Source organism: Chrysochloris asiatica, unplaced genomic scaffold (assembly GCF_000296735.1).
Source record: "Chrysochloris asiatica unplaced genomic scaffold, ChrAsi1.0 scaffold00014, whole genome shotgun sequence".
NCBI classification, from domain to species: Eukaryota; Metazoa; Chordata; class Mammalia; order Afrosoricida; family Chrysochloridae; genus Chrysochloris; species Chrysochloris asiatica.
In genome coordinates, this window is record NW_006408532.1 from 10829384 (window position 1) to 10841774 (window position 12391).

General features: G+C 39.0%; 1 protein-coding gene across 1 annotated transcript in view; it reads left to right on the forward strand.

Annotated features, from left to right (window-relative positions):
• NUP214 (nucleoporin 214kDa) overlaps positions 1 to 12391 on the forward strand; it is a 173378-nt gene that overhangs the window by 145314 nt on the left and 15673 nt on the right. The window contains exon 28 of the mRNA XM_006834991.1: positions 2693 to 2849. Coding sequence (XP_006835054.1) covers positions 2693 to 2849 — 157 coding nt within the window. The remainder of the gene's footprint in view (positions 1 to 2692; positions 2850 to 12391) is intronic.

Here is a 12391-nt window from a genome sequence, read left to right on the forward strand (position 1 = left end):
GAAGGATTGCATGGAGGGGATTGTAACCATGGCAATGAGATGATATACGATAGAATGAATGTAAAACTAATGTTCTCCCATGCAAACGATCACATAATTCACAATAAAACATTTAAGAAAAAATGATTAGAGGACATGAACAGATACTTCATCAAAGAAGACATTCAAACAGTCAATATAAATGCTCACGATCATTAGCCATTGAAAACATGAGAGTTCAAAAAAAGACAACAACAAATGCTCACAAGTGTGTGGAATGACTGGGACCCTTCTATACTACTGGTGGGATTGTAAAAGGTGCAACACTTTGGAAAACCATATGGCACTTTCTAAAAGTTGGAAATACAAATAACGTATGACCCAGTAATCCCTCTACTTGGTATATATTCTCAAGAAATAAAAACCATGACACAACTGGATATGTGCACACCCTTGTTCACTGCAGCACTATTCACAGTAGCAGAAAGATGGAAGACAGCCCAATGCCCATCACCAGAACAATGGTTAAACAAACTTTGGTACAAATGCACAATGGAAAACTATGCAATGTTGAAGAATAATGGTGAATATGTAAAGCACTTCACAAAGTGGATGGACCTGTAGGACATCTACTGGGTGAAATTTGTCAATCACAAAAGGACAAATAAATACACTATTGTAAAAGTTAAGATTTTCTTGCTAAATGAAACATTCTATGATGGTTATCTATGGGATTAGGTGGGTGGGTGCGATGGAATTATTCACAGATTAGAGGCTAGACCCATGTCAGCAGAGGTGATGCGGTAGGCAATAGACAACAAGAGGAGGATGAAAAAGGAAAGATGAAAGTAGAGACACGGAGGAGTGCAGGCATTAAAGGAAATTGAGGTAAATGCTGTTAACTAATGGTACATGGAGAGGATTTGCTTTGTAATGAAGCAAAGTATATATGATTTGTTAAATGTAAAACATGATCTGCTCTGTAAACCTTCACTCAGTTTACAGTGGAGTTTTTTTAAAAAAGAAAATAACATATTTAGGAATAAATTTAACAGAAGTATACAACTCATGTTCTGAGTACTATAAAACATTGAAAAAAATTAAAGATCTAAGTAAGTGGAGAAACACCCAAGTTCATAGATCAGAAGACTAATATTGTTACGGTGGCCACACACAGCTAGTAAATTGTAGAGTTTAGATTGAAACACAGGTTTCCCCAACTTATTTTAATCATTCATGCAAGAATTCAATGGCAAGACAAAGTGGTTATGTTAATAGAGCTTAAATTTAATGGAGTCGGTCATTAATTAAGCAATGTATTTTCAGATAGTGTTGCATAGTACAAAGAAAATAAAGCAGGATAATGTGGCAGGAATAAAGGTTTGATTTTTAAAGTAATACTTTTGATCTGACCCTTGTATGTGTCAATTATTGTTAGTATGCACCTTATTTGGATTCTAATTCAAAGAAACAAGCTTAAAATGAACATTTATTAAATAATTGGAAATTTGAACTTTCTATTAATGGTAAGGAATTATTCATTTTTTAAAACATGAGAATGGTTGGGTTTATGCTTTAGAAATTTGCATTGGAAAATCTATGAATGAAATTATATCTGAAACTTTTTCTTCATACTGATACAGGATAAGGGAAAGTAAGTAGGGATATAGACAAAACCAAGTTGTATATGCTTTGGTAAGTGTGGCAGTTGGGTTATAAGATGTCCATTTAAAACTACAGCTGTTTATCACAATTAAACAAAATGGGATTCTCCCTAACCCATTATTGAGAGTGTTGTTGTTAAATGCCGTTGAGTCAGTTCCAACTCACAGCGGCCATGTATAGGTTCCCAAGGAGCGGCTGGTGAGTGTGAACCACCAACCTGGTGGTTCAAACTGACCTTGTGGTCCAGTGCTTTATCCCACAGTGCCACATTGTAGTAGCTATCAACTCACATTCATTTTATAGTTAATTATGGTCTACTAATGTGACCCATTTCTAAAAACCCATCTTATTCTTCATTATCAGCCAAGGTGACATTACTCCTAGTTAAAATTAACAGCACTTCAAATCTAGATTGCTGTGTCTGGTACATGATACAGCCTTGAGTCAGGATGTTTCCATAAACTAGCATCCTCTGAGTGTAAGATCTGCAAATTTAGACTGAATTCCGCTATGGTCATCATTTCAACAATGCATCTAATTGAAGCTGATTTCTGCAGCCCTGAGAAAGTCATTATGAAATAAAAGTACACAAATTGAAAGAAAAGACCATTTAAATCACTTGTCATCAGTTGCTGGTTAGTTCAGTGTAACGCTACAGAAATCAGAAATGGTGTTCATCATAATAGTCTATAAATGTTTTCAAACTTTTCATTTTGGGAAATTCTTGAGGGTTAGTTTTCCTGCCCCTCTAGCATCATATGTAGAGATTGAAGGCAGCAGAACAGATAAAAATTTGAAGTTTCCAGCTACCATAAATCATGTTTTTAGAAGACTGTGAACATGGCATGAGAACTTCTCATTTGTAGGAAGTCTCTGTCCAGAAACCAGTTTCATTTGTGGTTATTAGAGCTTCTATACTAGAGCTAATCAGAGTTCTTTTGCGTTTTCCATTTGTACCAGATGTGAGCACCTCCTGCCCACGGATATGGCCTGTCATTTTACAGTGACCTCTCATCCTATCTTGCTTCCTGCTTCTTTTGTTTTTCAGCAGTCATCCTCTTCCAGTGGTGGAGTGTTTGGGTCTGGAAACACTGGAAGAGGGGGAGGTTTATTCAGTGGCCTTGGAGGGAAACCCAGCCAGGATGCAGCCAACAAAAACCCATTCAGCTCGGCCAGCGGGGGCTTTGGATCTACAGCCACTCCAAGTAAGTTGAGAGTTTTCCCAGCCCCTCTAATTTCATTGTCTTCCTCATGATCTCATCAAAAGTTTCAGAAGCAAATATAGAAAGGAAAGATCTAGAATGCTCATTTAACATACTTAACCCAAAGCAATGTTATTTGCATTTATGTTCATTTTTTTATGTTTAATAAGCTGTCCTATATAATTGTGAAAAGACATCAGAGCTGCAGGGAGAAGATTCAAAGCCTTGGAAACCTAAACAGGATTGCTATGACTTGGAACTGACTCGACAACACTCGACACAACATAGCTATCACAACCGACTCGATACAGCATAGCTATCTTTGCAGGAGAAAGTTGAGGCTCTCTGCTCCTGTAAACATTTATTGCCTTGGAAAACCCTATACAGAGTTGCTATGAACCAGAACTGACTCTATGGTATGCAACCAGTACCACCACCACCACCATAGCTATATTAAGGAGCTCTGGTAGCGTAGTGAGATACAAGTTGATCTTTGGACCACAAGGTCAGCAGTTCAAACCTACCAACTGCTGTTTGGGAGAAGATGAGGCTTTCTGCTCCCGAAAAGATTTTTATAGCCTTGGAAACCCTATACAGTGTCACTGTGAGTTAGAACCAACTCCACAGCATACCACAACCACCACCATAGCTATGTTGGCACCTTCTCTAGCTAATTAAAACAGTTCTTTGTTGATCTGTTTATTCATGGTTGGAAATGAAAGAAATTTGTTTAACTCTTTTAAAAATATCCTGTTGCTGATGGAGCTGAGGTGAGAAGTTGGGAACCTCTCGTCTTCATGTTAGCTTCTCTCGTTTAAGTTGCAATAACTAAAAAGACCAAATATATTGCCACTGAATCATTTCTGACTCATAGAGACCATATAGGACAAGTAAAACTTATGTTCCATAAGATTCCCAAGGCTGTAGTTTTATGAAAACAGACTGCTAAGTCTCTCCTGCAGGGTGGCTGGTGATTCAAATGACTGACATTTAGTTAACTTAAACACTGAGCCCCCAGGGCTTCTTATATGCAGTGTTGTTGTTAAGTGCCATTGAGTCAATTCCTACCCATAGTGAACCTACATAGGGTTTCCGAGGAACAACTTGTGAGCTTAAACTGCGATTCAAACCAACTTTGCAGTCCAGAACATATAGAAGATCTTAATCATAAAGAATCGAGAGCTAATGCCCGACAAGCAACACAGAGAGTTCCTTAGTAAGCAGATTAGGGCCCATGTGGTTGAAAGCAAAACTTTGTATCCTAGTTCTCCCTTCTGAATTTTGATGTCACTTTCTACTCCAGTAATGGATAAGGAAAGACTACTTTGTCAAGAAACATAGACCTCTTAACTCATGAAATTGCATGGGGGGCCTTCAAAAAGTTCATGGAAAAATATCATCATCTTTTCATTCCATTTTTCCATAAACTTTTTGAAACCCCCTGGTATAGTCAGAGATTTTTGTTATTTAGCGTTAAGTCTGCCAAGAAAAATTTATAATCCCAGAATGAAAGGATCTTAGGTTAAAAAAAAAAACATTTTGCAAATGGACTCTTAAGTAGAATCATGAGATGCAAAACAGATAAAAGCAGGCTTACTCTGAAGCAGGAGCTGAGACACAGAGATAGCACGTGAATAGTGTCCCCATTGCTTTTCGTCAGCCACCACTAAGCTATAGGACCACGTAGAACACACTGTGAAAACCATAATCTTTGGAAGGCTCTCACCATTTTCCAATGAGGAAGCAAACCCAAACAGTTCAATGATGATATTTTAAGTCATAAAGAAGGCAGTGACAGATGTAAAACTTAGATTATTGATAGCATGCCAGACACCACATCTAGCACAGAATAGGTGCTTGGTGATCTATATGCTAACTAGGAATCTGAGTTTATCCCACAGTCAAGTTATATCTATGAGATTGTAGTACTTACCTTCTTCTAGAAACACAGGCATGCCATATCCTTGTAAATACAAAAACGTCTTTCTTTCTGCTGATTCATGACTAATATCATGGTTCTTAACTGCTGACAAATTGCTTTCCCTCAATAATGGGCTGGAGCTAGCTTGCACCAGCGTACAAGAACCAGCTGTGACTGCATTGTGTAGCATCACAGTGGCTGTCTAAAGTCAGCCACGGGGAAAACATTTAGACCATGGAAACTGGCAAATACTACAAGCCACCCTCCCAGCGTGTTAAACTTTCACAGCTTCACCATTGCTTTCGTTTCTTTAGTTTTGGTTCAAAATAAACATAGAACTGTTCTTGATAACCAATTGTGGCACTGTAGGGTAAGCACTGGACCACTAACCACAAGGTTGGTGGTTCAAACTTAACAGCTGATCCTTGGAAACCTTATACAGGGTCATTATAAGTTGGAACCAACACAATAGCACTTCACAACAACAACATCCTAAATAATTGGCTATTTATTTGAACTAACAGTCTACATTTATGCTTGTGGGAAGTTTAAATGAATTTGAAGAGTCACAGGAAATACTTAACATTTTATTTTTAAGAACTTACTGTATGGTTTAAATTTTTCTTTGTTTTGTTTTTAAGAATATAGACAACAAAATGTATACCTATTAAGCCATTTCTATATGCCTGTGGTTGCGTACATTTTTTGAGTTGTGCAACCATTCTTACCCTTCTTTTCTGAGTTGTTCCTCCGCCTTAAAAATAAACTCACTGCTCCCCAAGGTTTCTGTTAAGCCTTTGAAGTTGCTGTTGTAATTTTGGTCACATACAGATAGTTCTTAAAAAGAACATAATTCTCAAGGCAGGCATTTCTTATTAGTTAAGTTAGAATTTTGTTTGATTTTAAGATTTTAGAGGATATTTTTGTTTTAAATTTTAAAAAAGATGTATCAGAGCAGTAGTTTAAGGAAGTCTTCCATGAAGCTGATGGACATGCAGCAAGTTTGGAGTCCATGAGAATTTTTATTTCTGTTTTACATTTCCCCCTTTTGATCAGGATTCTTCTATAGAATCTTTTATCAAAATCTCAGTAATAGGAAATTCTGGTCTCGTGGAGTCAGTTGGCCATACATTCTGATTGTCTGCCTATTCCTATTCCTTACTTTCCTTCTTTTGTTTTTTCAGGCAAATAAAGACTAATTGTTGTGCGTTAGGGCTGTTTGCAGGATTTGAAGATGCCAGGCACTAGGCAACTCATTAGAAGGTAGAAGAGGAGCACCAGACATATTAGACCAATTAGCTGGGATATCCCATGAAAAGTTATCTCTAAGCCTCCTAACCAAGGAACCAAATCCCATAAAGTTTTTGGTTACACATAGGCAACATCAGCAACTTTTTTTTTTTTTAATTTTTAAAAAGTTTTTATTGTGAATTGAGTGATAGTTTACAGGGCAGATCATCAGTTTTACATCTAACCAATCGTATTTTGTTTGATTGCAGTGATTACAATCCCCTCCATGCACCCTCAGTCAACAGTATTTGGTCTGTTCCCTCTTCTTTTTTTTTTTTTTTTTTTGATGTACACAAAACACATAGAAAATTTATATTCATTTAAGTGACCAAAGGGCATTTTGGAAGCCAGCCTCCTGCTCACCAGCCCACAGCCTTTCTCATTCCATGGGTCTAGAGTCCTCAGCTGCTCTCTCTCAGTGTCATCACCTCTGCCTTGGTCTCTGGTGTCACTGCTTCTCTGGTTAGGATCCCACGCTCAGCTCATGCTCTTCCCTCTTGGTGGTTCTAGGTTCCTCTGTCCTGGAATGAAAGATTAACTACTCCCCCCTTTTTGTTACACATCTTCTACCTTTACAGTTGTGACTGTTGCGATTAGCTATGTTAACAATTGCTTACTATTGAATCAAAAGAATCCTATTCCCACCCTTCCCCATCCCCTTTTACCAGACCCATCTAGACAAGAGGAAAATAGTCAGTGGGGATTCTACCCTACCCCCCTCACTCTGAAACTAAACACACTAGAAAACTTGTAAGTCAGCCACTTCATGCTTTTATAACCCCCCATTTTTGATAGCCAGTGTCTAAGTTGCTGATCCCTGTCAACCATGTGTATTGAGGGGATAGGTTTGATCCCTGATGTGAAGACTCCTTCCCTCTCGGTTGGAATGTTGAGCAACTACATCCATAAGCAAGGGTCAAGTTCATCAAACTGTAGCAATTTACACTTGCTTCCTGTATCAAACTTCTTTATTTTCCTCTAGTCAAATTCTGACCAGCAAGCCATCCAAGCCAGGTCAAATAGGTACTCTCTGCAACTTTGGGCGTTCTTGCATGCCTCCCCCAACTTCAGATCAGCTGACCGCTTCACTCTGAGCTCTAGCCCCCAGTGGGTAGGTCAGTATTCATGGGCTCAGGAGTTCTCAAGTCTCCCTAAACTTCGGATCATCCAGACATTCCTCTTCTCTCTCTCATCTCAAGGTCGACGGGTGTCTATGGAACATGATCAAACAAGCTCATGTCTTCATTGCTGCCTTTCCCCCACTTCTACTCTCAAGTAGACCAAGGTGGTCACCAGCAAGCTTACAAGCCTGTTCATGTTGAGTTTCAATCTTGGAAGGAGGTTTATCTGATGGCCTGACTTTTCTTGCCTGATGGCTCCCAGGTGAAGAGCTCGCTTGTTCTTGTAACAGCCAAAGTCTGTCCCCCCCCCCCCCCCCCCCCATTGGTCTTTCTTTCAAGAAGTATCTTCTGTTCCTCTATCTGCCCTGGGTTGGTCTGCATGTCCTTTCAAGATGAAATGTCCCACCTCAGAAAGTTCTGGATGGGACTCAGGATTCTACCTAAGGCTTAATACTCTAAAAAGTCTTGACAAGAAGACTATTTCATGGGCAAATTCTAGTACCCCTTTTGGCTATTTTAGTCAATTACAGGTTGAAGATGGGCTTACAAGCTTTCTGTAATCATATTTCCCAATATTCCTTTCTATCCCACTTAAAAGTCTACTTTACAACAGTATCCAAGGGAAACCAGTGTCCACAAGACTGTCAGCACCTTAACATTGTTTCCTCTCTTTTACTCATTCAGACTATGCCTCGATTCCTATATCACAGAGCCCTGTTGTTCCAAGGTCGAGTATACATCACTATTTACTTTTGTCCCATTTAGCCCATGCAAACCTCCCTAAGTCTTCCCATATCTTCCTTGTTCTTCCACCCATCATTCCTTGTAATTGCCCTCCCCATCACCTGAACTATGATGTGACTATCCCCTAACCTGTGCCTTACTGTCCCCTACCTACCACCACTGGTAAACATCAAAAAATTTTTCTTTTGACATGAAAATCTTTTCTTAAGCTTTTACATTAACGGTCTTATACAGTATTTGCCTTTTTGTGACCAACTTCACTCAGCATAATGTCCTCAAAGTTCATCCATGTTATGTTGCTGTTTCACCAAGATAGCATACTATTCTATTGTGTGTATGTTCCAAAGTTTGTTTATCCATTCTACCACTGATGGGTACTTAGAATGTCTCCATCTTTTTGCTATTGTGAATAGTGCTGCGATAAACATTGGTGTACATATATATACTTGTGTTCTGGCTCATATTTCTTGTGGATATAGCCCAAGTAGAGGAATTGCTAGATCATAAGGTATTTCTGTTTCCAACTTTCTGAGGAAGTATGTCATACCTTTTTCCAGAGGCTAAATTATTTTACAGTCCCACCAGCAATGTTGGAGGGTCCCAGTCTCTCCGCATCCTCGACAGCATCTATTGCCCTCTGCTTTTTTGAACTTCACTGTTATTGCTGGTGTCAGATAATATCTCATTGTTGTTTTGATTTGCATCTTTCTAACTGCTAATGATTGTGAACATTTCTTCCTGTTTGTTGGCTGCCCAAATATCTTCCTTGGTGAAGTGTCTGTTCATTCCCTTTGCCCATTTTTTAATTGGATTATTTGTCTTTTTCTTGTAGCGGTGTTGTCATTTCCTATAGATTTTAGCGATTAGTCCCTTGTCTGATACTGTTGTTGCAAAAAAATTTTTCAAGTTCTGTGGGCTCCCTTTTTACTCTTTGGTGAAATCTTTTGATGCACATAAGTTTCTAATTTTTAGTTTCTTCCAGTCATCTATTTTGTTTTCTTTGTACAGTTTTTGCCATGTTTGATAGTCTACCTGTACCCTGTACTGTTGTTAAGTGCTGTTGAGTAGATTTCAAACCATAGTGACCCTGTATAGGGTTTCCAAGGAGCGGCTGGTGAGCTTGAACCACTGGCCTTGCAGTTCAAACGTCTTTGCAGTCTGATGCATTAGCCTACAGTGCCACACCAGGACTATGTGCCCTGTATTAGAGCCCTTAAATTTGTCCCTGTTTTTTCATTGATGACCTTTATAGTTCTGGGATTTACATTTAGGCCTTTAATCCATGTTGAGTTAGTTTTTTATATGGCATGAGATAAAAGTCTTGTTTCATTCTTTTGCATATCGTGTTTCAGTTTTGTCAGCACCATCTGTTGAAGAGACTATATCCTCCCCATTAAATGTATTTTGGCCCTTTGTCAAAGATCAGTTGGCTGTATTTGGATGGATTAATTTATGGGTTCTCATCAGCAACTACAATTTTTTTGTTTCAGCAACTACTTTTTGTTTGGTTTTCGTTGTTGTATCTTTTACCAATTCCCCTTAAATGTGTGATTTGATAGTGAAAGGGACAGTAGCTTGCTTAGACCTGAGGGACCACATGCACTGAATAAGAGGGAGGAACAAAGGAGAAGAGAGCTAGAAGTCATTTGGGGAAAGGCATTGTTTTCATGACAGTACTAATAAGGCTTTCTGCAAAATTACCAGTGACAGCTGCTTTCTACTTGGGTGACTTTGCAACATTTGGCACTTTTGAGCATCATTTTCCCCCCTGGACTGTGTTAATAGACTGTCCTGGTTCCCTTCCTGCCTCCCAAACAATTCCTTCTCTATCTCTTCTGTTTTCTCTCTAGTATTGTGTGGCGTGTTCCCGATAGGTATTTGGGTTATCTCAGTGGTCTCCAAACACTGCTCCCTGCCTCCACATCAAATTAAGTATCTTGAGACTCTGCTTTCTTTTTGTCACTATCCCTACTCAAAATCCTTCGACAGCTCCCTCTCAGTTAGAGGATAAAGTGCACACCAATGCCTTAGACTGACTTTGCCCCTGTTCTACAGCATATAACCTCTGCTTTGACTAGTTTATCTTCTTATTTGTGCTCATGCTCTCTCACGTATACTTCACTTCTCCCTGTTTCAGTGCCAGAGTTCACACTGTTCCTCGGCTTTGTTTGAGTCTGTGCAGCTTCTTAGGCCTGCAGATAGTGCTTTCTTCCTGGGAATCCTACAGCCTCTGTATTTCATTCCTTCATTAACATCACGTAGTAGGGAACTAACCTTTATTAATCATCCGTTATGTGCTGCTGTTGTGTGTTATTGAGTTGCTTCCAACTCACAGCAATCCTGTATGGGGTTTCCAAGGCTGTAAATCTTTATAGGAATAGAAAGCCTCATCTTTCTGCCATGGAATGCCTGGTGGATTCAAACAGCTGACCTTGAGGCTAGTGACTCAATGAGTAACCTGCTACACTACTAGGGCTTCTTACTGTGTGCTAGATATTCAATATCAGAAACCCCTATAGAGGTTTGCTGTGAGTTGAAACCTACTTGGCAGCACTTAACAATAACTACAATCACTTTGGAAGTGTGGTGGCTCCACTAGACTGCGAACCATAGGATCTGCAGTTTGAGGCCATTAGCCACTCCTCAGGAAAAAGATGAGACTTCCTTCTCCCACTAAGATTTAAAGTCTTGACAACCCTGTATAGGGTCGCTGTGAGTTGGAACCAACTCCACAACACTTTAACAGCAGCAACATTCTCTTCCTGCCATAGTAATTTTAGATGTGGTCGTCCCTGTTTTGCATCTAAGAAAACTGGCACAGAGAGGGGATGTACAGACTTGCTAAAGTTACACAGTTATAAAATCCAGGTATGTCTCCAGATCTCTGGTTCACCACATACCTTCCTAAACTCTTCTCCAGTCTTGTAATATAATGTAACTCTGTGCAGGTATACCTTGTTTGACAGTCCTTATTTAAGTTCAATATAACACTAGCAGACTCTTGTGCCTAGATATCTAAGCACAAATTGAGTAAACCAACGCTTCCTTTCATTTATGCCACAGGCTGCCTAATTCTTTAATTTTTGTTTAGTCTTGAAGTTATCTTCTTTAGCCATGAGAAGTGATTGGAATTATGACTCTGACCAAGAAAGAAAGCTAGAAACACTGGTACTTGGGACGACATGTTCTAAATCCAGACACTCGGACCATAAAGATTTCTTCTGTCTTTCCAGAGACTCTACCAAAGATAAACTAATAACCCCAAGGTCATTTAAAACTCAGTGGGTTTTAAATGATCTTACCCATATGGACCCATTTCCTTCTTGTCCTAAGGATTCTATTACGAATCATTCTCTGCAATTTCTTTCTGTCTGTGTCTGTTCAAGGGCTCAAAAGATGTAATTGAGTCAGGTGATGAAGAAGCCATTTGATGATAATTGTTAGGACCCACAAGGTTTCTTGTATAGCTATTCATTGAGAAAATGTCTTGGAAAACATCCTGGAGAGAAGCTTGTTGAATACTCTTCTGACCTTTGTGATACTATATTAACATCAAATGAATTAAATATCAAATCTAATTTAATGTGGGCCAGGCCCTAATTTGGGTTATGATACTATTTTTGACAAAAGGCAGGAGAAAATCTATGTTGTGTCAGCAGACACCAATTTTACATGTTCTTGTCACCTCCAAAGTATCAATCATCAGATAAACTCAGCAAAGATGAGCTGTTTTCTAACTGGCTAGTTTATCCACAAGTGGACAACAGTCTTTTACAATGAAACATTGCTCCAACAATGAAGATACTCTCTCCTTTAATATGGTTTCAAGAGTGCTATTTTGGAGCCCTTAGGAGAAATCTGAGAGGCTCATTGGTGACCATTAAGATGGGGAGAGGAGGACATTGTTTGAGGCTACTTTGTTTCAGATCAAGCTTAAATGATAAAACATTTTCATGTGCAGAGCCCCTTTTGAGACTGCAGATAAAACTGTTACAACTTGAATAGTTTAATTCTTACAGTCTTGGCCAAATGTAAAGGATTTTGTTTTCTGTTGCTGACCTGCTCTGTGCCTTCAAGTCTGTTCCAACTCATAGCAACCCTGTATAGGGCTTTCTAAGAGCAACTGGTGGATTTGAACTGCCAGCCTTGTTATCAGTCCTTTGCTTATCCTACAGCAGCATACCAGGCTTCTGTGTTTAGTTTTATTTTATTGAACATGATAGGGATATGGAAAGAAGAAAGTTAAAGAACAGAGAAAAGTATAATTTTTGAGTGCACCAAATGGCAGACTGAGTGTTGTACATACATTATGTCATGTAATCCTCACACCCACAGTCAGAAGTACTGTCCTTATTTTCTGTATGAGGAAACTGGAAAATAGGAAACTTACATCCTTGTCTAAGGTCATACAGCTCGCTACTAGGCAAAACTCTTGCTTGTTTCACTCGAATATGCTATGAAGAACTTAA